Raw genomic sequence first — 25,841 nt, 5'->3', positions numbered from 1 at the left:
CCCTGGGGTTCTCACTGTGCCAGATCACGCAGGGCTTTAATTTGTAGTCTGCCACATTGTCCCCAAGCAAGACTGTTATCCTGTCCTTAAAATCCGTGGAACCTGGCATGAACTTGTCCTCCATATGGATGAAAGTCCTTTCAGGCATTCGTTTTCAGAATAGCGAGGTTTCAGCCATATTGAATATTTGCCCTAATGAGTAAATTTCCTCTATAATCAAACTTACCTAGAATTTCCAAAATTTCTTTACCTGCTTTTACATCAGCATTCACAGACTCACCACTCGCTCATGTTATGCAATGAATAACAGTGCCTGAGTCATTTAAACCACCCAGAGCTGGCAGGACATTCCATATGTTTGGGTACAGACTTTTCTTTCAACATCACTAAAACTTTTTGTTTTGGCTAAGATCTATGAGGGAACAGAGAGGGATATGCTCGTGTGTCTGAGCTGCAATCCACGTGATTAGAAGTTTCTCCATGTCTGATGTAGTCCCAGTTTTAACCTTAAATGGTCACTATGAATAGGACAGGATGTTTTGTTTGTCATAACAGTACAATTTGGGGTCCAGAATTCCTTTCCTTTGGCTACCAGGTAGGCAGAGGAGAAGAAACTATTATTAACCTCACCCTCGCTGCACCCTGGTTTCAGTGTGAAGAGGCATATTATTAATTAGAGAGAAAAGGCACTATCAAGAAGGAAAGGTCTTGAAACTGCAGGCAGAGAGACAACACAAAGGTTGCAATAGCATCACCAGGTGAGGCCCCTGCAAGGTGCAGCACACAGGGCACAATTGTAGATGCCATAATCACAGCACTTCAGAGTTGTGCACCTTTGTAAACAGTCATTCTCTGACTATGATGCTCTCTCTCAGTCACTCATTGTGGGAAGAGTCAAAGAGTTGAATTTTTGTTTTTCTCACTATAGGAAGACATGGGAGAACTCAGTGCCAGGCCTCCAGGAAAGCAAAGGTGGCGGGGTTGGGGGGGGCGGGGGTTTGGTGGGGACTGAGGGGGAGGGGGAGGTAGTGTGGTAGAATCGACTCAGTATTCACGTTTGATCTGGGAATAGAGTCTTTTCTAATAATCCTGACCTAGCTCCTTTATGCCTTCCAGAAGAAAATTACTTGTGCCTAGGAGTTTGGCATCTAAAAAGACACTTGGAAATTCCCAGAAAATTTTGAAGAGAAGGGAGGTCTGGAGATGGAAGAGATACAAGGAAAGCATCCCCATAACACTTCAGTCAAGTTCCTTTTAGGGCCGTATACAATCCTTTGTGTAGTGTTTCAGTCTTTGCTTACTCTGGGTTGTAGACCTACAGATCTAACCCTCTTTCAGTGAATCAGAGCTCACTTAATTTCCATAGTACTCACTCATCTGAGAAAATTCAGTCTGTTCTGAACCTGAGCCTCCGTCTTCAAAGGCCATTCTCAAAGAAATTGTTCTTGATCTTCCTGCCCACTCCAATACATAATCCAAATCCAAACTCTGGTGGCAGTTAACCTTTATCAGGCCACTCCTGCAGCCAGCCACCCACACTGCCAAGTTCTTCCTCATCTCATGCCAGAGCTTAAGCTGCAGGCCCTCACACACTGTCTTCTCTGGACAGATGACCTTCTCAAAGAATGGCTCCCACCGGCTAAAGTTTCTGACATTTATTCTGGCTAGGAGGTCTATGCACTATGGAAAATTCAAAAAACAAAGTGTCGTACGTCCTTACCTCAGCCCTACCACAGAGCTTGTTATTTGGGTAGTCCTGGTGAACACGGTAGAGCCTGATTCATTCTTGGCTTGGGAAAATAGAGATAATGAACCCCACAGTGTCATGTATGATGATGTCCAGACTCCCTTCTTCCCACTGCACTTTAAAAGCAACTTTGTGTGAACTTAAGGGCAAAGCAAAACTCCCATGGGCATTGTACATGGTTTTCTTGAGTAGAGGAGAACAGGCAGAAGTTGCAGCTTGAAGGCAGTGTAAGCTCCAGTGCCCCTTCTCCAGCGTGACCAGTCCATGTCCTTGCAGCCCGTAGCAGGAAGGGCATGCGACAAGCATCTGCTGTGACTGCAGTCATGGAAATTGGTCGATAACTGCTGGTTGGCGGGAGCTTGCTGGAGCTTCCCACCTGTACCCATCACTCCTAAATATGCTTGGTTACCATTAGAGCTAGGGACCAGATGGCAGGAGCTGAGCTGATGGAACAGGGCCTGAGGGAATGGCCTCAAGGCAAAGCCTTCCCTTCTTAGAGATTGAAACTCAGTCTAGGAAAAGTCTCAGATAGGGGGTCATGGAGAAACCTTTCAGAAGAGTCCTTGTGAAGAAGCAAGTTGTTGTTATCCTGGCCTTCCCACAATCAATCTCCTTTTGACTATGTTAAATGCATTAAGCTCTGAGCTGGGCATGTAGTAGGAGGGTCACTAATGGAGGGTGGTGACTCAGAATCCATACCTTATCCCAAAAGTACATTCCTTGCTCCTCTCACCTGTTGGACATGATCTCTGATTTGCTAAGAGTGTATGGATTAGGATCTTCTTCTGCCTTTACATCATGGTGCTATTTTAATTCGGTCTGGTTTCTTGTACACACAATAAAGACATTGGGCTACGTTGTTTGTATGCTCAACTTTTGTATTTAACACATAGGGTAAAATGGTGCCTCCAAAGCTGTCCAAGGCTAGAGAGTTTGGAGTGCAGTTAAAAGAGGGTAAATGAGGTTGGGTCAGGGGGCTGATTTGGGTTGGATATGAAGGAGGGGTGGATGGGTCAGGGTTCCTGCCAGGTCCTAGGCATGCAGGTCAACGTTCTAAGGGTGATTCAGGTTCCTAGAGGGAGCTCGGGTCTGAGGCAGAACTAAGTGTCAGGAGAACTAGTTGGTCAGACCCCATGTCCCCTGTGGGCCTGGGAGTGAGGCAGATGAGATGCTGTGGAGAAGGAACTGTCACGGAGAAGAAATGTGACTGTCCTCCTGCCACACGCACATTTTTTCTCCTGTCTGGATGGGGCCTCTAACAGAGCCCCATAATAAAGTAAGTCTCTGTCTTCTAACTCACCTGGGACCAGATGATTCCACTCCAGGTCTCCTCCCTGATGTGCAGGCCGAGGATCTGTGTTTGTTGAGGTTGGCGGAAGTGGTTGAAGAGGATGCACTGAATGCAGGAGACGTTCTTTAGGGGAAATTTTTATATTTACTTTTTATTCCCCTGTATCTCATGCCTTTTCATTGTCCTCCTGCTGGGGAAACATAAACCCAAACTTCAGGCTGGCTACAAAGGAACCTAATTTGGCCTCAAATCCATTACCTTCCCCCCCTCCTTCTGTAGCAAGAGGGGATGGGTACAGGTTGTGCCTCTGGGCAGGACAGGAGCAGGACAGGGCAAGACAGCATGTCCTACAACTCTCATCTAGGAAAGAGCAGCAGTAATGGAAGGGCCTTGGGCAGAAGCCAGCGCTGAAGGGGAGAAGGTGCAGACTCTGGGCTCCAGGAGAGGCCTCAGGGGAGGGCCTACTTCTGGAGGCTCAGATACAGAGGCGAAGAGGAAAAAGTAGGTTGGCCAGCACATCCTCCTGTATTTGTGGAAGAGAGAGAGCTTCAGGTGTCCAAGGTCTGTCTGTGCCCCACACTAGGATCCTGGGGTGACAGGTTTTGGAAGACTAAGCAGCTAGCTGAGGCTTAAGGACTGAGTCTGGAAGGAAGGCTTGAATATTAGCCTTTTGAAGGGGGTTACCTGTTGACTAACTCGTGAATTGCCTGCCAGTTCTGGCTCTCACATTATAGGAGGGGCAGTGAGGTACAGTAATAAGGGCACAAATTCCACAGTAAAAACATCATAACATCATGCATATGATGTCAACTATGATAGCATTTATTAACATAAACATGTGGTATGTGTATAGAAATAATATTGTGTGGAGATATGGCAAAAGTATTTACGCTGTTTTTCTCAGATTTGGGGGAATAAAAGGAATTTTATTTACTTCTTAATAAAGTTGGCATACCAAAATTTCTGTTGCTCTTATCCAGAGAATAATGTTGTTCAAGTTTACCAGGACAAACACATGGGAGACTTGGGTTGCATGGACTTTGGGATTCACATCCAGATTTTCCTCACTGGTTGCCCAGGTTAAGGTGCGGGAGCATCTCCCCAGGCACAAGGGTCCTTTGCTTGGAGGCATAAGCTGATGCTCTTAGCTCAGACCCTTTAGGACTCATATCCATGATTGCTGCCTGTGACTCACATGTTCCAAAGGCAAGACTCCCAAAGGTGGGCTCTATGGAATTTCCTTCTAGATAGTGGCATGTCAGCCTTAGATCCCAGCCAGGCCGTGGGACCCCTCCCCAACTTCCCACCCCCAATTCCAGTGGGAGCTTGCTCATGAACATGGTCTCTGTCAGTCAGAGAGAGTTTCTTTGTTCTTTTTAAAAACAGAGATGGGCCTTTCCTTCTCCATTCTTCTGCTCTCTCTATTGTCATCTGATGATTCAGAGTACAGCCCAGCCCCCGCCCCCCCCCCGCCCCCAGAGCTTCATCCCTGGGAATCCTTCTAGATTATAAAGAAAAAGGAAACATTGAGGTATAGTGCAAACACAATGGCCCACTGAGTCAGATAGACGTGTGCCTTGTTCTCTAGGGAGAAATATTTCACTCTAAGCACTCCTCGTCTTCAATTGTAAGATGAGGTCAATTGTTTCTACCTGTGAGGTCCTTCTGAGAACTTAAAGAAAAGAGGTCCATAACATGCCCAAAGATACTTGATACCAAGTAGGTTCTTAATGTTGGTCCCCTTTGCCACGACCTATGTGTTAGTTTACATAGTCCTGACAACTGTATCAGATAGATCTGTGATAGTCCTTGTGTTTGCTTGTGAGGTCACAGAGGCACAGAGAAGTTCAGTAACTTGTTTGTGGTCACAGCAGGTAGGTGGCACACTGGGTGGGGCTTGTACCCCAGGGGTGCAGGGAGTGCCCTCATAGTAAAGATTATGTGAAGGATCACACTCGGGTGTAACATGTGTCTGGCTTGGGGGATGCATGCACCCACTCCGATAAATCGCCCCACACTCACTCTCTCCCCAAGAAAGAGGATCTGTCATCGCTACTGCCCGTCTTCCCGTTAGTGACTGCTAACTGCAAGGTTAAGGCCAGGAGTATTATCCTGCAAACTTGGAATTAGGGGCTGTCAGTACAGAGGCACTGTTCCCTTGTGTCTCTCAGGTTAACCATGCCAACCGTGTAGTTCATTTTTTCATCAAAGACTTTTGATTATCTGATATGTGCAAGGCATCATGCTAGGTGCTGAGGAGAGAGCAGAGAGCACAACACGTAAAACTCTTACATTTGTGGAGCTTTCATTCTTGAGGGGAGAGAGACAAAATAAACAGTAATAAGGAAAAGCTATAGAACTGAAATTGGGTTAAGTACTCTGGAGAAAAATCAAACAGGAAAGGGACAGGGAAGTGTGAAAAGAGAGCTTACATATATATATGGAAAGCTTTTTCATATATGTGTGTATGAAAAGCTTATAAACATATATGAAAAGCTTCCCTGGTAAATTAGTAGATGAAAGATGGATGGCAGAGATATGGCACCACCTGGAGGAAGTAAGGTAAAGTAAGACAGGGAACTATTGGAAAAAACTCATTTCCGGCCCTCCCTTTTTTCCATCCACGCCCCCTTTCTTGTTATTAATCCAAATATTTTTTCTCTTTCTTTCCATAACACTCCGTGTAAGTCTTTCCCACTATAATCATTTATGGTCTTGGTCTTCCTTGAAAAAAATAATGAAGAAACTCGAAGCTGAGATCATCTTCCTCTCCTCACCTGTTTTTTCTGGGCTGTCCCATCCATCCTCAGGGATGGTGCTACACTGAGCAGTCAGACCGTATCTGGAGAATTGGGCTCTGATCTGGCGATGCACTTTGTGAGTGATGTAGCACCCCTGAAGGCTATGGTACTTGGAAGAGCCTAAGCAACTCACAAGTGCTCAGTGATCCCAGCTTTGTTATATCTAACAGGATGTCACGTGGACATAAAGTGCAACGTGTTTGTATAGACCAACGAATAGACATACAACCGAAGTGAAGAGGTACCAGGGAGAGAGATTCTACATCAACATTAATTAGTATCTTATGATAGAAATATGGTGTTTGGGTGGTCTGAGTTCCAAGTAGCTGGAGGAATGCAATAACAGACAGTCTACATCCTCTCCTGGGAACATGAGAGAGAGAAGATTAGGGTGATTTGATCTGAAGTTTACGATTCTGTGATTTTAGTGGGTTGCCTGAGGGCTGGTGATGAGAATAAATAAAGCTGAAACCTCCCACTGGGACATTCTCCAGAATGGGCCCCAGGATGTTCCAGTTGCTTCTGTTTGGCATATTCACAGTGCTTTTCATGGATGAGGGTAAGGCCTGGTGAGGGAGGTAGTGAAGATGGAAAGAGAATGTATGGGGAGGAAGAAAGGAAGGGATTTCTAAACATGACTCTGCTATGGGGCTGCTCTCAAATGGTTCACGTAGAATATGTCTTCTTCTCTTCGCAGGAGACAGAGTCCTGACCACAAAATGTATGGTTTGCTGTTCTTGGATAAACGATGCTACAATGAGAGGGGACAGTCTTGAGTTCTTTATGCATTGTCTCTCTACCCTCCCTGACTCCACTCCACTGTTCTTACTCAATTCTCTAGTGTCTTCTTCCTGCCTCCAGCCTTGGGTGGGGAGCAGGATCCTTGATTCTTGAAGAGTCCTAGTTATTTCCCTGGAGTAAAGATCTCTGGAAGACTTGGGAAGGGTGTGAACTTCTCTCCTGTGAGGTTTGCACCACCATAGCATAAATGTTTACAGGTGGGAGAGGTAAAGCAGAATCACTTTTCCGGAAGCTCTGCTTTAAGCTTTTCTCTCTTTTTTTAGGGATTCGATTTTGCAATCGATGTGATAATCATGATGGATTCAAATGCCTCAAACCCATGAAAAGTTGCTGGAAGTTTAATGTATTGATAAAAAACAGGAGTTGTCGTACAGATCACTTTTACTTTAGTGAACGTTATTCAGGTAAGTGGGCTATTAGAGAGAGACAGGAAATATTACTGATAGAGCCCACAGTCCCTGGAGTCAAGGTGTGGAGGGAGACTGGGACCCTGGGAGAGCATGGGGAAATTGCGATTCTTCATACATAGACCTGGGGTGGAGGTCATATGGGAGGCAAAAATCTTTTGCTTGGTCGTATCCAAAGAGATGTAGATGAGATGCAGACACAGCCTTGGAGCTCATTCCAGACTACAGAAAACTGAAAAGATTCTGGAGAGAAGTCATTCCTAGGAAGATGGTGAGATTAAGCAAAGTGATCACATTTGCTTTTCTTCTCTTTAGGGAGATATTTATATCGTTATTCAAAATTATCTTGTGATCCTTGCGAAGAGGGAATGTTCCAAGTATTCCATGACTTGCTTCGAGAAACATTTTGCTGCACCGAAGATGACAGGTGTAATAAGCCTGAACTAATAATCGATACTACAAAGGAATATGTATCTCCAGACAAAGACATTATATGAGCCTGACAACAAATAAAATCGTTAAGATTTTTCGGTGAACACACAATGCAATATGTATGTATGTATGTATGTATGTATGCCTTACTATTAAATTGTATATCTGAAACTTACTAGATTTCATTAACTAATGTCACCATAATAAAAATAAAATAAAAAATAAAAATAGGAAAAAATTAAATCAAAAAAATTATTAAGATTTTTAAACCAGCTCTCCCAGTAGACTTTGCCCTTCCCTGACCGATGCCAACACCATCTTACATCTTCTCAAAACCTAGACTCCACTCTCCTTCCTAATCCAGTAGATTTACTTATGGAAGCGCTATGTTTCCTGTGTCAGCTCTTCTATTGACAGGAAAGGGTAAAAACAGCGTCCCTCAAAACTCCATCTCTGCTTTCCCATCGGATCCCGCTGTCTTTGTTACCTGATACCTCCTGGCAATCTCTACTCACCTTTATGTTCTGATGCCCAATCTGGGCTAAAAATCAGAGTTCTAAAGTTTCTGACAAAGGAAGCAAAGTATTTTTCTGGTAGAGCTTCTGAGGGAAGATCAGGAAAAATCTGACTAGACGAAAACCAGGACAAGAAATCACAGGAGGTTTTAGAAATATTTGGGAATACAGTAGAAGAGGTATCTGGTGGGAGTTTGAAAGGGCTTGTGTTAAGCACAGGCTTGAGACAAGGTGATGCTAGAAAGCTCTAACTCCTGTGTAAGTAGTTGTCAATGTACCAAACATGAGAATTTAGTATCTCCACTATTTTGGAAAATTGTACCAACCACAGCTACTCCTGACCACATATCCCAGATCACCATGTTTCTGATCATCTTATCTTGGTCTCATGGCTAAAGTGCATCAGGATGGGCCCTTAGCTGAGTATTGACCAATTACTCTGTCTCCTGGCCTTTGAGGGATACTATATCACATATAAACATCAATTTAAAAAATTTTAAGAGAATATCAGCAAACAGATTTCAATAGCAGATGAAAAGATAATATATAATGAACCATTAATTTTTGTTGAGTAAAAAAATTGCAAACTGAGTGGTTTAAAATAATAATTATTATTATTTTCTGTGTCTGAAGAATTCGGATGATCCAGATGTGCTCAGCTGGGCAGCTCTGTTAATCTCTGCCAGACTAGACTCACTCATATATCTAGTGGCTAGCTGAAGATTCGTTGATTTAGGCTGGCCTTGGGTAGAATGACTCAGCTCTGCTCTGCATGCTTATCTTCTCCTGGGACCAATGGACTGGCTTAGACATGTCTTACTCATGGCAATGGCAGAAGCATAAAAGAGCACAACCCAAGCCCATTTCCACCTCTGCTTACATTACTTTGACAACACCCCAGTGGCCAAAGCAAGTTACATGGCCAAGCCTAGAATTAGGAGACTGAGCAGGTGATCCTAACTACTGTGGCAGATATAGAAAAATTATGGGTCAAACAATGTAGACAAAAGGAGGATTAAAGAATTGGGACCAGACGATGCAATATACTGCATGCCACAGCCAAATGAGCCTCATTCTAGGGATGCAAGATTGGTTCATAGTTAAAAATATCAATTAATATAATATGATAATAACTTAAAAAATCAGAGAATCATTCCCATAGAAAACTAGTCGTTTGACAACACCTTTTTTATATCACAAAATAAAATAAATAAAAGTGGCATTGATAAATATGTATTTAACATGATGAAATGATATATATTAGTCCAAAAAGCCAGTGTTTATTTAATGGGGAAACATTAGAAGATTTCATGCTAAAATAAAGAATAAGATGAAAATGTTCACTATTTCTAGAGCTAATTAATATAATGTTAGGAGATTAGCCAATGCGATTAGATAAGAGAAAGCAATTAGAGGGGTTAGAATTTGAAAGGGAAAAGCAAAACTATTTTCTTTTACATAGGAAAGGGTGTATATCTGATGAAACCAAATGAATCAATAGAAAAACAATTATTATTAATAATAAGAATTTATTAAAGTGCCAAGGCATAAAATTAACATTCAGTTACCAACAGCGTTTGCCTATACAATAACTGCTTAAAATGCGAAAGGGAATGAATACATCATATCCATATAGCAGGAAAAATATCCATATAAAGAAAAAACATATAAAAAACTCCTGAAAGAAACAGTAGTTGGCTTGAAAAAATGCCAACAAAAGCATACCATCACTTTTTACCCTGGAGTTAGACAAATTGAATATAAAGCTCAATTGGCAGAATAAACAAACAAGAAATACTAGCCAAATGCTGAAGAAGAGCAACGGAAAGAGGGTTTCATTTCTAAATACGGAAATCAAGTATAAAGCCTTTATAATCAAAACATTGTTTTAACACATGAATAGATGAAAAGGGCAACTTCTTGAAAAGGTTTCCTTGATGATTCAAATGGCAGTTCATCTTTTTCTTTTACTGATGTAATGCCCCTTCTGTTCCTTCCCATGTCATAACCCTCATATATAACTACAGTTCTAAATTCTGTCACCATACACCTGCCTTACTTGTTTTTAAAATTCATATAAATGAAATTGCATAAATGAAATGAGTTGTACTCTTTTTGTGCCTGGCTTCTTTTGCTTATCACTATAAGTCTTTAAGAGTTATCCACGTTGTTGCGTAGAGCAATAGTTCAGTCTTTATATTGCTGTGCAGTGTTCTGTGGTATAGACTACCCTTTATCTCTTCCAGTATTAATGAACGATTGAGTTATATCTAGTTTTTAGCTATTATGAATACAGAGGCCATGAACATCCTTTTTTGTTTTTGTTTTTTCAGCAACTCCTTTATTAGAAAATAAACATTAATTTAAAAAATTGACTATTTATGGGTTGTTTGTTCAAAGGATGCTAAAGAGCTGTGTTGGATGCTCTAAGGGTATGAGAAATAATGGCTTAAATTTTTCCTAATGTAGTCTAAAACTAATGAGATGGGAACAGTTAAAGGGTCGAGAAGATTATGATTTTAAATGAAATGGTTTCTGGAAAAAGTAACAGAATATGAAATTATTAAATAATTCTTTATAGGTTTTATTTGCAAATATTTACAAATCATAGATCTCATAAGGGTTTAATATCCAGAATATGTAAACAACTCCTAAAACTCAACAAGAGACAAACAACTTAATTAAAAACAAACAAAACAGTTTTTAAGGATTAAAATGTAATACCCCCAAAATACATACACGCTGTCACCCCAGTGAGCTAATTTCTATTAAAGAAAAAAGTGCTTTCTGGGGAATTTGGAAGCCAAACACCCTGCCTAATTGCCCAGAGTGACATGGAGGGAAAAGATAAGTTTTTAGAACTCAGGGGATTATAGTTGTAATCATATTTAAGATTGCATAATTTATGCTAACTATGTCATCTCTCTTGGCCTCTGTTTCCTCCTCTGAATATTCTCTCAACATCTTTGGTAGGCCTGTTTACTCATTTCGCTACCTAGGGTAGAACTGCTAAATCATAGGGTACTCCTCTAATGGGATAAGGAACATACCATATTTTTTCAAAGTGATTAAATCAATTTACAGTCTCATCAACAACATTTTTTTTCAGATACTTATTGACCATTTGGGTATTTTTTTTTGTGAAGGACCTATTCAAATCTTTTGTTCATTTTTAGTTGGGTAGTTTACTATTATCAAATTAATTCGTAAGAATTTCTTAATTTTTAATTTTCAGTGAGATATAATTGACATATAATACTGTATAAGTTTAAGGTATACAATGTGTTGATTTGATACGTTAATATATGATAGTATCATCACACTATAGTTTTAGCTAACACCTCTATCACCTAACATTATTATCACTTGTTTTTAATGGCGGAAACAATTTAGATCTGGTCTCTTAGCAACACTAAAGTTTATAATATGCTATTGTTGCCTATGGTCACTATTTGTGCATTAGATCTCTGGGACTTACCTACTGGTTGAAAGATTGTACCCTTAAACAACATCTCTCCAATTCCCCACTCTTTGGTAACACCACTCTACGCTGTTCTAGTTTGGCTTTTTTAGATTCCATGTACAAGTGACATCATACAGTAGTTGTCCTTCTCTGTCTGATTTATTTCACTTAGCATATGCACTCAAGTTTCATCCATGTTGTCGCAAATAGCAAAATTTCCTTCTTTCTTATGCATGGCTAAAATATTCCAGTGTGTGTGTGTGTGTGTGTGTGTGTGTGTGTGTGTGTGTGTGTACCACATCTTTAACCATTCATTCATTGATGGACACTTAGGTTGCTACCATATTTGGGCTATTATAAATAATGCTGCAATAAACATGGGAGCTCATATATCTCTTTGATATTCTATCTTAATTTCCTTTGAATGTATATCCAAGAGTGAAGTTGCTGGATTATGTAGTAGTTCTATTTTTAAATTTTCAAGGAATTTCTATACTGTTTTGTATATTGGCTCGATCAATTTTCATTCCCACCAGTAGTGTGGGAACAGGATTCCCTTTTCTCCACATCTTTGCCAACATTTGTTATCTCTTTTCTTCTTGATGATAGCCATTCTAACAGATGTGAAGTTAAAACCACTCATGTGGTTTAAAGTTGCATTACCCCAATGATTAGTAATGTTGACCATCTTTTCATGTACCTGTTGGCCATTTGGATGACTTCTTTGGAAAAAATGTGTACTTAGTGCCTCTGCCCATAGCTTAACTTGATTTTTTTGGTATGGCAGCCTGGAGAGAGTGATGTGCTTTGAGCCTAAAAGATCCTAATTCGAATCATTCCGGTTCTGGCGCTATCTCATTGAGTGACCCTGACTATTCTCTTAACATCTCAGAACTCCAATTTCCTTATTTGTGAAAAAAAAAAAAACAACAATAGTTTCTCCTTTACAGGGTTGCTGTGATAAAAAAATGATATCTTCAAAAAATAAGTGTTGGCAATAATGTGGAGAAGGGAACCCTCATGCACTATTGATGGGATCACAAATTGGTACAGTCACTCTGGTAAACAGTGTAGAGTTATTTTAAAATTTTTAAAATAGAAATACCTTATGACTCAGCAATTCCAATTCTGGGTACTCAAGGGAAACCAAAACCCTAATTCGAAAAGATCTGTGCAACCCTATGTTTACTGCAGTGCTATCTACAAAAGTCAAGATATGGAAGCACCCTAAATACCCATCAACAGACAACTGGATAAAGAAGTTGTAGTACATATATACCATTTAATATTATTCAGCCATAAGAAAAAATGAAACCTTACCATTTGCAATGACATGGATTGACCTGGAGAATATTATGCTAAGTGAAATAAGTCAGGCAGAGAAGGGCAAACACCATATGATTTCACTTATACATGGAGTCTGAAGAACAAACTAAAGGAACAAACAAAACAGAAACAGTCTCATAGATACAGAGAACATTTTGATGGTTGCCAGATGAGAGGGAGGTTAGGAGGCTAGGTGAAAAAGGTGAAGGGATTGAGAAGTGTGAATTAGTAGTTAGAAAACTGTCAAGGAGAAATGAAGTACAGCATAGGGAATTTAGTCAATAATATTGTAATAATTATGTATAGTGCCAGGTGGGTACTAGACTAATTAGGAGGGTCACTTCGCACTTTGTAAATTATATAAATGTCTAACCACTATGTTGTACATCTGTAACTAATATAAGAATATTGAATGTCAACTCTAACTGAAAAAAATTAATAAAAATAAAAATAAGATCTTATACTAATTGCCTGGCCTGTATTAGGTGCTCAATAAATAAAGGTATTTGTTGTTATTAAGTTGTATGAGTTCTTTACATATTTTGTATATTAACTCCCTATCTGCTATATGATCTGTACATATTTTCTACCATTCTGTAGTTCGTTTTTTATTTTTTTTTATTGTTTCTTTGGCTTGTAGAGGCTTTTAGTCTGATTTAATCCCACTTCATATTAAATTTTGCTTTTATTACTTGTGCTTTTGGTATCATGTCTAAAAAAAATCGTTGTCAGGACCAATGTCAAGAAACTTCCTTCCTGTTTTCTTCTAGGAGTTTTATGGTAACAGGTCTTATATTAAAGTCTTAAGTATATTTTTGTGAATAATGTTAAAGTCTATAGTACATTTTTGTGAATAGATTTTTCTGCATGTAGTTATCTGCTTTTCCCAGCATCATTTGTCGAAGAGACTGTCCTTTTCCCATAGAGTGTTCTTGACTCCCTTGTTAAATATTGGTTGACTATATATGTGAGGGTTTTATTTCTGGGCTCTCTATTCTGTTCCATTGGTCTATGTGTCTATTTTTATGCCAGTACTGTACTGTTTTAATTACTATATTTTGTGGTATAGTTTGATATCTAAAATTATGATGTCTCCAGGTTTGCTCTTCTTTCTCATGATTGCTTTGTCTATTTAGAGTCTTTTGTGACACCATATAAATTTTAGGATTGTTTTTAATTTCTGTAAAATATCCCATTGACCATTTACAAAGGATTAAGTTGACTCTATAAATGCCTTTGGGTAGTATAAACATTTAAACAATATTAATTCTTCCACTCCATTTGTTTGTGTCTTCTTTATTTTCTTTTATCAATGTCTGTAGTTTTCATTGTGTAGATATTTCACTTCCTTGATTAAGTTTATCCCAAAGGCTTTTATTGTTTTTGATGCTATTGTGAATGAGATAGTTTTTTTTTATTTCTTCCTCAGATGTTTCATTAGTGTAGAAACGCAACTGCTTTTTGTGTGCTGATTTTATATTCTGCAACTCTACTGAATTTGTTGATTAGTTCTAACAGTGATTTAGTTGACTCTTTAGAGTTTTCTGCATAAAAGATTATTGCTGCGAATAATAATTTTGCTTCTTTTTTTAAAATTTGTATGACTTTCATTTATTTTTCTTGCCTAATTGCTATGACTATGACTTCCAGTATAAGTTGAATATGAGTGGTGAGAGTGGGTACCCTTGTCTTGTTCCTGATCTTGAGGAAAAGCTTTCAATTTTCACCATATGTATATGTTACCTGTGGGCTCGTCATATATGGCCTGAATTATGTAGAGGTATTTTCCTTGTATATCTAATTTGTTGAGAATTTTTATCATGAAAGGTGTTATATTTTGTAAAATGCTTTTACTGCATCTAACATGATGATCAACTCTATTTCCCAAGCTTAATATTTCATTTTTCCCCTGGGGCTCCGCGGTGATTGGTCTCAGAGGATGGGGCGAGGGCCTCTCCGGTTTGGGGATTGAGAGCTGTAGTTCAACCTCGGTTTTGCATCTTGAGTCAGTAAAAATCAACTGTTGTTTTTCTGTGGTCCCGTCCTACTTCTCTACTTTCTGCCCTGATGACTGGGCCCTGCTGCCGGCTACATAGAAGTCCCGGCACTTCCAGGCAGGGTTGTTCAGGGAAGTCACCACACCTTCTCCCCTCCTTCTTCTCCTGCAAGGAGCTCCAGCAGCTGTGAGAAGCAGCTTCTTTATTTCTCCCAGTCCACCACCCGACACCCGGAGTTCTAACCTGTGGTAGTTCTTGTGCGTAGATCTCACACTCAGACATGCTGGTGTGCAGTTTGGGTGTTTTTTGTTGAGTTTTAGATGTTCATCTTATTGTTATTTCAAGGAGAGAGGTCTGAGGATGTCTCTCACTCTGCCATGTTCCCCAGAATTCCTTAACGTGATGATCGTATGATTTTTATCTTGCTTGGTATTAATGTGGTATATCGCATTTATTGATAGGTGTATGTCGAACCATCCTTGCATCCCAGAGATAAATCCTATTTGGTCACAATGTATTATCTTTTCAATGGGTTGTTGGTACATATATACAATAAAATATTACTCTGTTATAAAAAAATAAAATCTTACCATTTGCATAATGTGAATGAACCTAGAGGGTATTATGCTAACTGAAGTAAGTCAGACAGAAAAAGACAAATACCATATGATCTCACTTACATGTGGAATCTAAAGAACAAAATAAACAGAGACAGATTGGAGACAGATTCAGAGATGCAGAGAACAAACTGATGATTGCCAGATGGGAGGAGAATTTGAGAATCTGAGTGAAAAAGGCAAAGGGATTAAGAAGTACAAATTAGTAGTTACAAAATAGTCATTGGAGGTGAAGTATAATGTTGAGAATATAGTCACCAATTAATTAGATTTCTCTAGTCTGGTTGTATATTTACCTGGATCAATGTGTTATATATTTTTGTATATTTTCATGTCATTGATTGTGTCATTTAATTTCAGCTTAAATACTTCCTTTCAGTATTTCTTGTAAGGAAGTTTTTGTCTAGGATGTAAGAGTTATTGTTATGTTCTGGAAACAAGCTTTATGTAAGATGCAAGTATTATAAATATCTTCTCAAAGTTTTTAACTTGGTTTTCACTCTCTTAATGATGGATTTGATGAGCAGACATTGTTAATTTAATGAAGTTAAACATATGGATTTTTAAAAATAGTTTTGCTCCTATCCAAGCACTAACCAGGCCAGACTCACAAATATAGTGGACAATTTGGTAATGGTAAGAGGGGTGAGGGGCTCGGAGGGCTGGGAGAATGGGGTAAAGGGTTAAAGAAGTACAAATTAGTAGCTGATGAATGGTCGTGGGGATGGGGAGCATGGCATAGGGAATGCAGTTAGGGTCAGGGGAGGGAGGGAGCAATTGGGGGGATCATTTCACGAACTATATAGATGTCTAACCAATGTACTGTATACTTGAAACTAATTAAAATAAATAAATTTCAAAAATATTCTTGCTTTTTAGATTATGGTTAAGTATCCTTTGCCTTGACCAAAGTTATAAATGCATACTGTTTTCTTCTAAAATTCTATTCTTTTACTTTTCCCATTAAGCCTACGATACAGTTTGAAGTATGTGTGTGTGTGTGTCATGAGGTAGAGGTAATGGGTAGAAAATTTTAACTGAGTAGAGAACCCATAATTTGTGTTAAGTGCTAATGGAAATTCAGTGTATTATGAAAGAGCCATCTTAAATTAGTTGATAAAAATATAAACTTTTAAATAAATGCTGTATGGTTAATTGGACAGTAATATGCAAATAAATTGAGTTGGATCAATTTCTTACAAAGATAAATTCCACATGGAGAATCTAAATGGTAATTTTGATCCATATAAATATTAGAAGAAAATGTGGATGAATTATTTTCTAACCTGGGGCATAAAAAGTGGCTAAACTCCAATAATTATTAGGAAAATACAAGAGTCCATTCAAACCAACTAGGATAGCTAAAATTTAAAAGACTAATAATAATTGGTGGTGGAAAATGGTAGAGTAACTAAAACGCTTATAAAATACTGATATGACTATATATTGGTACCATTTACTTTGGCAGATTATTTGGTAGTTTGTTTAAATTATGTATATGCTTACTTATGACTCAGAAATTTTGCTTTTAATTACCAACCTAAGAAAAATGCATATGTGTGTCCACCAAAAGTCTTATGCAAGAATGTTCATAGTAGCTGTATTCACAATAACCCAAACCTGGAAACAATTCAATGTCTCTCTATAAGAGAATTATAATTTAATAAATTGTAGTATATGTATACAGTGGAAAAAAGGAACAAACTTTTGGTATAAGCAAAAACATGCATGAATCTTAAAAATGTTATGGTGAGTGATAGAAACCATACTCTAAACACTACTTTAAAATTTTATTTAAAATAAATTAAAGAACATGTAAAATTATTCTACAGTGATAGAAGTTAGGAGAATACTTTGGGAGTGGGTGGTTACCTAAAGAAACTTACTGGGGCGATAGAAATGTTCTATATTTTAATTGAAATGATGATTATATAATTTCAAACTGTATACTTAAAATTGTGATTTTATTATATGTGAATTATACTGCAGTTTAGAGGGTAAAGTAATTCTATTTTGACTCAACAAATAATAGATCTAATTAATAATAATTGATGGAGTTTAAAACTGTAAAATTAAATACCAAAGGGAAATTTTATATCGTATAGTCGAATCTGGGAACAAACAAGCTTCTGTGATCAATCTTGACATCATTAAACCAGGAAAGCATGTGCCTTCAGATATTTCAAAAGGGTTGGGCCAGATTACCATTTCTAAATTTTCAGGCTTATTTTATATAAGACCTTGGTACAACAACGATATTGATTATTAATTCTGAAGTAAGATTAGCTAATGAGTTTTGGAAGAGTCCCATCAAAAATAATTTTTGGTTAAGATATTTAAATACTGGAGGGTCCCATAATAAGAAATGTCCTTTGCACTATCACTTTGAGGAAAACATAATATATTACCATCTGGAGTGAATATTCTTTGTCAGGTAGAAAATAGAGGTCACCATTCTTGGTAAACTCAACAAAATAGGTATACAGCCAAGAAAAGCATGAAGACATCATTAGTCCTGCAAACTAAACTAATGGACAAGAAAAAATTTCCTCAATTCTACTGGTTGCTCAGTTAAACAAAATAAAGTTTCATTGGCCAGTCAAAAGGAACAGAGATGAGTAAAGCATGGCTCCTGTCCTTGCTGTGATATATAACATACTGGGGGCAAATTAGACAAACAATTGAGTTGTCAGTGTCAAGAAAAGTATTCATAAAGAGACTTGGGTATTCGGAAGAGGGAGAATTTGTACAGCAATGGTGTGGGTGCTGGGTGGGTGATAGTGGAGGTGGATGACAAAGCAGAGTGGAATAGAGAAAGATTAGGAGAGGAAGGGCAAGTGGAGATTTGTGATATATCTGGAGTGCACGTCTTGACAGGCCTAGAAGTGGCTGTGTGGAAGCTGTAAATGTTCAGAAGCAGGAAACCCCTTATTTTCTGTTTCCTACTAACACAGTCAATAGATGTACTTTGTAAATGACAAGAAAACCACGACTGAATCTGAAGTGGACACTGTCTACTGGAGAAAATAACTTTGTATCCATTGAGGAAAATCTCAAGTGCCACCATCCAATTTGTTGCAATTTCTGCATAATTATAGTAATGATAATGGGAGTTTTTGATAAAAATAAGTATTTGTGAATTTTCAACTGAGGGAGTTAAAGTTTACTATCTAAAGTAAACTATCTAAGCTAATCACAAGGTTCTAGAATGCTCTTGTTTTAAATGTTACTATACAGGGCCTCTCAGGGAAAGCTTCCTGGGGTGAAGACATGCCAGTTTCCGTAATGGGAGAAAACTGTTGTTGAGAATCATTATCCTCTGACTGAGACAAGAACCAAGCTGGAGACACCAGAAAGGATAACACAGAATTATAGAGAGGACCCAGGTAGTTCCTGGATGAACCAGGCAGGAAACAAGGGCAGGCGGAGTGTGAAGGGGGCGAAACATCAATCACATTCTACAGTGTGAGACCTCAGAAGGGCAAATAGCTCAGGGTTCAAAGTTACAGTAATCATGATTGCAGCATTTGTGAACATAAGTCTGATCGTTGAGCTCATACGTCAAGTTTCTGCAAAATTTCTGACACTCCAAATATAATAACTGGAGATCAACACCTGTAATAAGAAGGAAGCATGGAAAATAAGCCAGTGATCTAAGTTTTCTAAAGTCAAACCTGGCGCTGGTGAAAATGTAATTAGGAATCAGAGGAGGAATAAGGATGGCTTTCCAGCTCTTACTTTCAAGAGGACCCAGGCAGGTGGTGTAAAAATCTCTGGCCCCTGCAGGGGTTGTTTGCCTGAGTCCCTGATGGCCCTCAGCTCTTTGTAGAGCTGCTTCATTCCTTTTCCTGCTAGAAGATTAGTAATTAGTGCTTTAAGGTCTTCAGAGTTGGAGTCAGTTTAGTTAATTTTATTGGAAATAAGAATGCCCACTTTCTACCTCCTGTCTCATTTTCCCAAATTCTCTTTTGTCTGCATGTACCAGGACCCATGCTAGGGACATTCTGCACGTTGGTTCCTCTCCTGGACTGGCCTTAGTCTGAGATATAAAATTGCTGAAGTACTCTCTTAAAATGTTTTAAGAATCTCACAGCACCCCCAAATCCTCTAACTTACCCTTGAAGATCTTTAAGGTCATGCATGTCGCATCCTTCTTAGCAACACAAACACCTGAGCCTTTTCTACAACGATCTGCTTTCAGGTGGAGGTGGCATGTTATGCACTTCAGTGGTGTCACTGCTGGAAGGCACAGAGCTGGTGTGAGGCCTGGGGATGCATGGACTTAGGTGGAGCTGGATGTATCTAGGCCTGGGGAGCGGGGAAGCGGGTGAGCGGCGTGAGGTGAGGGTTGGTGGTGGTGGATGAAGAGCCGGTGATAGGGTATGAGGTGTAAAACAGAGCTCTCACCAACTCCACATCCCAGAGAAATGCTACTGTGAGAATAAAAAAATTCTGGTCCAACTTAAGCTCTATAACCTCAGTAGCTGAGTAAAGATTTAGCCTCCATGGCATTGGTTTTTCCAGCTTAAAAATGGTTTTATTAATGCTGGCCTGGCCTATTTGGCTGTTCTGTAGATAGACAGGAGTGTGATCGTGATGGTGAATGCTTTAAAATATTTTACCCGACCTAGTGTTGCTATGATGGAATTTCTGACATTTGCCGATTAGATATTGTTAGGTGATATATGCTGTTATTTTGAACTTCAAACTGAATCTTTGTAAAGGTCTCATGAATTACAGTGTAGAGAGTGACATTTTACATGGTCCATAGGGTAAGCTAACCAAAATACAGGTTTAATTTTTTTTAAACAACTCTTCCTGGTACACCTACATGAGAAAAAATAGCGTTTGTTGAGCATCTCATTGGGGCCATGTTCTCTTGTTTTGTATCTGATTTAAAAGCCTTGTAAGTAGCTATTTCCCTATCTCTCAGATGAGCAACCAGAAGTACAGGGAGTTTAAGTCAGTGACTGAACTATATATATATATTTTATTTATTTGGTTCCAGAGCATCCAGTATTTTCACTCCTACGATTACTTGTTTTAATATAAAGTCCCTAATAAGGGTATCAGAAGCCATTTCCCAGCACTAAAATAAACTACAAAATTATTCATTGTAGAATGAAAAGCTCCCTTGAAATGGGATACAGATTTATAAATGGAAAGGATGTTGCAAGGAAAATCTTGCTAGGATTTTAGGTTATAGGCAGTGGTAGGAACAGAGTGGGAAAGCAGTATGAAGAGGCAACCATGGATGCTTGAGCCCCTGATGGTAGAATGTCGAGAAGGTCAGAAAAGTTGGCCAGGAAGGCAAACGGAGAATTTTGAAGGCTAGCTTCTCCTCCTTTATAAATGTAGTCAAGGCTTAGTCTTGCATGGATACCTAATGCACATGTGGAGCTTCCTGGGGCTCCCTAGATCCCATCTCTGGAGCCCACTCCTGAGGTCTGTGACTTACCCTCAATGAAGCAGAAGAGGATGAAGATCAACAAGAAGCATTTGTCCATCTTGATGCAGAAGTCCCTTATTCAGGAAGAAAAGAAGCCAAGGACTACGAGCACAGATCTTTAGGCTACAGGGAGGAAACCTTTGTCGTCATAGGGCATTCAGTGATTATTCATGCTTAACGGAGACAATCACACAAGGTTTCCACTGGGAGCTCAAGTTCATTCTCTTCTCCACCACAGAGCCAAGAATAATGATAATTAATTTCTTGGGGTTTACATTAAACTAACTTTGTTTTTTATATAGTCTTCAAATAGTAATTATTGATAATATTATAGTTATGATATTATCATTCTTGTTCCAATTTCCCATGGGAGGAAACTGGGTCTTGGTGAGGTCCAGTGTCTTATCCAAGATCGTATATCCAGTGACCAATAGTGCCAGTACTCAAAGCAAGACTTCCTAATTCTAAAGGCCACATTTTAACCACCTCGATTTTATGCCTCTTGAGGATTTATGTATACATTCAATAAATATTTACTGAGAGCTTTATGTGCCCAACACAGTTCCATATGTGAGAGCAGAGCAATGTGTAAGTCACTAAGCTCATTTAGCTCCTCCCCTTATGGGTGAGAAACAGGAGAGTGAAAGAAGTGAAAGATGTATAATCTATGACCAAACTAGTCCTTCAACCTAAAACTTCTGATTCTCAGTCCAGAACTCTTTCATCTTATCAGAAATTTTTCCTCCAAGGTCAAGGACTTTTAACTTTGTAGGGCTGTGAAGTCCCCACCCCCCCACCCCCCGCCGCCAAAATCAATCACATGAATTTATCCTTAGCAAATTTATATTGTGAATCAGTTTTGTCTATGATTTAAGTATCTATCTCTACAAAAGTTAGCTCGTTAAGGTTCACCATGATTAAAGCCCTAGAAAAATATGACCAACCCTGGCATTCTAAATCTCCTAAACCTGCCAGTAAGCTGATGGTACTTTAGGTAGAGATACTAGGAATCTTTCATACTGAATTGATTCAATGACACATATTTTAGTTGTAGAAACAACATGTTCATTAAAACATATCAAGTTTGACATTTTTAGATATTAAGTGTAGATTGCATGAAATAAGGTCTTAAATTTTTTCTGTGACAAGCCGGAGTGTGGAGTCCATCTTTGTCTAAAAAGGGACCCAAGAGCCTTAGACATGAGAGAATTGATTCCTCTGGAATAATTGATTCTAGAATGGAAAGCAGGATTAGGGTGTCTTTTGTATATTCTGCCATATTTCTAGAGAAGATGTTAGAAACTGGATGAAATGTTTCAGGACCTTCCAAAGGCTTTTCAAGAAGACAAACCCCTGAGCCTTTGGTGCTTGGGTTTAAAGGCAATTAAAGTGTTTTATTTGTTACCTGTTTTCTCTGCTTTCTCTGTTTAAACAGAGTGACTCTAGAATCATAGCCAAAGGTGCAGACATTCTAGATAGACTACAATGGGTTTGCACAGTTTCTATTCTTTCAAGGATCCCCTTGGAAGATACTTTCTGAAAGCCCCATTGAGTTTTGAATCTCTTTCCTACTGGATTATTTCTAGTTAAGATTGTGGAATTTTGCAACTCCACCCAAGCACTGGGGTCCTCCGACCTATTCCCTATCTTCTCATGGTAACTCATCCATCAGATTTTCTCTTAAAAACAACTTCTTTTTTTCATTTAATATAGAGTAGGAGAGACTAGGTATTAGAACCTATTAACAGAGGTAGTGTGGCATAATAGAGCACTTTCCTGGGAGTCTGGAGAGCTGTGGTTGATTATTGTGTAACTCATGGCCTCTTTACCAAGCCATATCTGTGATGTGAGATTTCAGCCATATTTATGATTGTTTACAACTTTAACAGTCTATGGTTCTGTGATACAAATTTTGAAGATGGGCACCAAGTTCAGTCATTCTGACCTGGCACTCTGCTTGGGACATGGTGATATGCTGGACATATGATGACTTATTGAAGGAGTGAATGAATGACGGTGTCAGTCTTGCTTGATTCCACTGTCTCTGATCCCACTGATACAGAGTCAGTTTGGCACAGCACCCAAATTAATACACTCTAATGCCAAGACGTCCAACCACTCAGCATAGATGCCGTTTGCCCTGCACTGTGGAGATGAAAGCAGAACATTGTGTCCTTGCGTTCATGGTCTCTCTTGGCTCCAGGGTGGGCGACTGAGATTGTGGTGATACTACAGGTGAGCACTCTTCTTAACATGACCTTCTAAAAAATGCCCTCTGTTTTGGGGAAATGGACCTTGGCATAGAATCAGGGATTAGGCTGCTTTGTTCCCAGGTTCTCAGGAGCAGCAATTGTTATCCAGAGTGTGTATAGAGACTGGAAAGAGAGATAATAATCCTTTAAAAAATCTGGTGGGGAGGTATCTGCTTGTGGGGCCGAGGGAAATCACCTGGAGTACACATCCAGCCCCTCACAACTCTGCTTGCTGGTGGGAAGAGCAGAAACAGAATAAAACCAGTATTTACTGAGTGCTTGCTATGGCATCACATACGAAGCCAGCACTTAGGTCGCTCTTGGAGCCTTCACAAAACCCTGGTGGCGACATGTTTAACAAGGAGCACAGTGGAAGTACAAGCACAAATCAGCATCATTAAAATTCAGGATTCGTTCACGAGACTGCTATTAATATGTAGCTTCAGATGAGAAGTCATGATGGATAATAAAAAGTTCCAAAAAACCTTCTCAGGATTGTTCATGGACTATTTATGTATGTAAGTATTAGGCTTTTGTTAGCACCTTATCTACCTTCCTAAATAGGGTTTATTATCAAGAGATCTAGTGTCCTCTTAGTTTCATGGGGCCCATGAACTCAGATAGAAAATATATTTTTCATTAACCTCTGGCTAATATTAATAATTTCCTTCCACATTGAACGTTGGCAACAAACTCTAAGAGTGTAGCAGTGCTGAGCTGAGGTTTTGCTACCAATAGAAATAAATGAAAGTACAGGAATTAGATGGTTTCATTTGGGTCTTTGAACTTGCTAGGACACAAAGGCCACAGTGTTTTCATTAGCGTGGGAACATTCTTGTCAATGAAAGCAGGAAGCCAGGCAAAATGAAAGTACATCTTGCTTCTGTCTGTTCTGAAAATACAACTCAGGATTAGAATTTTTCCTAATAAGAAAGCTCAGTTTGAAAAATGTGGCCTGTTTCTCAATGTAGTTGTGCCATTTTGCAGAACCCTTTTCTTGAGGCTTCCATATGTTTTCTCACCAGCTTTCCAAATGAAAGGAAGGTCCACTTACATGGGGTAAACTTTAGTAAATCATATTAGAACTGTTTTGTGGGCTGCAGTTAAGAAAAAAATCTGTAATTCATTTTTCTTGTCAAATAGAATGGTTGATATTTTTTTAAAAAAATTTGAGGCAGTCATTGAGGAAAAGGCACCTTTGCCATACTCATTCATTTTACAATTGGATGAAATAAAAGGCATCTTTCAATGTAACTAGTTCCCCTTTTCCTTTTGGTATTGCTTGCTCTATGCAGGCTGTTAAAATGACGGACATCTTTTGGAAATTGTAAAAGTCAACTACTTTTTGGCAATGTTAACGAGGTGATTTTTATCATACAAAACTTTGACTGAGACAGAGGTTCTTCTCTGTCTTCACAGATGGAGCGCCTATGATGCTTGGTGACCATCTGTTTTTGCTACTTTAGTGAAAAAGGAATGTCTTTATGACCTGGCCATTCACTTGTTTTACAACAGACATATACTGACAATGAAAACTCTTCAAACAACCCTAAAGGAAATTCTGTCATCAGCCAAAAAAACCCATCAACTTTATCTGAAGTATATTTCTAAATCATCACATTTAAAAAATATTTTTGTGGAGAGAAGTCTCTCTCTTTCTTTCTTTCTCTCTCTCCCTCTCTCTCAGAAAAAGAAAATCTACTCTTGAAAAATATTGAGAGAACTTTATTCATGGCCTTGTTTACCTGAAAGGCACGTTTTTAAAAATCAAATTTATTGGTGTGACATTTGTTAGTAAAATTATATAGGTTTCAAGTGTATAATTCAATAATACATCACACACACACACACACACGCACGCACACACATTGCATTGTGTTCACCCAAAGTTAGATTTCCTTTTGTCACCATGTATTTGACCCCCTTTACCTTTCTACCTTTCTCCTTCCCCCTTTCCTCTGGTAACCACTAAACTGTTGTCCATATCCATGAGTCTCTGTCTTGTTCATTTGTTGCTTTAAGTTCTATATCTCACATTTCCACCTGACTTATTTCACTTAGCACGATAATTTCAAGATCCATCCAAGTTATTGCAAATGGCAGTTCTTCATCAAACATGGTTGTTTCCATGTCCTTTTCACTGTTAATAATATTGCTATAACTATTGGGGTGCATATATCTTTATGGATAAGCATTTTCAAATTTGGGGAGTAAATATCCAAAAAAAGGATTGCTGAGTCATATGGTAATTCTAGTGTTAATTTTTTGAGGACACTCCACACAGTTTACCACAGTGGCTACACCAATTTACAGTCCCACCAGCAGTGTATGAGGGTTCCTTTTCCCCTACAACCTCTCCAACACTTGTTATTACTTGTCTTGTTGATGATAGCCATTCTAAAAGGTGTGAGGTGGTATCTCATGGTGGTTTTAATTTGCATTTTCCTAATAAGTTGAGCATCTTTTCATATGTTTGTTGGCCATTTCTCTGACTTCTTGGGAGAGGTGTGTGTTCGGGTCCTCTATCCATTTTTTAATTGGATTTTTTTTTAATTGTTGAGTGGTACATGTTCTTTGTATGTTATTAGCCCCTTATCGGAGGCATTGTTTGCAAACATCTTCTCCCATTCAGTTGGTTGTCTCTTTGTCTTGTCGATGTTTCCTTTTGCAGTGCAGAATCTTTTTAGTTTGATGTAGTTCCATTCATTTATTTTTGATTTTTACTTCCCTTGCCTTTGAGGTC

General features: G+C 38.8%; 1 protein-coding gene across 1 annotated transcript; it reads right to left on the bottom strand.

Moving 5' to 3' along the window:
- Positions 1–18,887: 18,887 nt before the first annotated feature.
- PATE3 (prostate and testis expressed 3) lies at positions 18,888–20,904 on the bottom strand. Its single transcript, XM_016122616.1, has 3 exons — positions 20,856–20,904; positions 19,514–19,636; positions 18,888–19,012 (listed from the first exon to the last, which is right to left on the bottom strand). The coding sequence occupies exons 1-3, from the start codon at positions 20,902–20,904 to the stop codon at positions 18,888–18,890; spliced, it is 297 nt and encodes a 98-aa protein (XP_015978102.1).
- Positions 20,905–25,841: the final 4,937 nt, after the last annotated feature.

Source organism: Rousettus aegyptiacus, unplaced genomic scaffold, assembly GCF_014176215.1.
Source record: "Rousettus aegyptiacus isolate mRouAeg1 unplaced genomic scaffold, mRouAeg1.p scaffold_m13_p_5, whole genome shotgun sequence".
NCBI lineage: Eukaryota > Metazoa > Chordata > Mammalia > Chiroptera > Pteropodidae > Rousettus > Rousettus aegyptiacus.
This window is presented reverse-complemented; position numbering and strand designations above follow the sequence as displayed.

Coding starts and splice junctions, on each gene's coding strand:
- PATE3 (XM_016122616.1), bottom strand. CDS start 20,904: ATGGACAAATGCTTCTTGTTGATCTTCATCCTCTTCTGCTTCATTGAG. Junction 19,637..20,855: donor CCTCTTCTGCTTCATTGAGG/GTAAGTCACAGA, acceptor TGTGCCTTCCAG/CAGTGACACCACTGAAGTGC. Junction 19,013..19,513: donor GACCTTAAAGATCTTCAAGG/GTAAGTTAGAGG, acceptor TTCTTATTACAG/GTGTTGATCTCCAGTTATTA.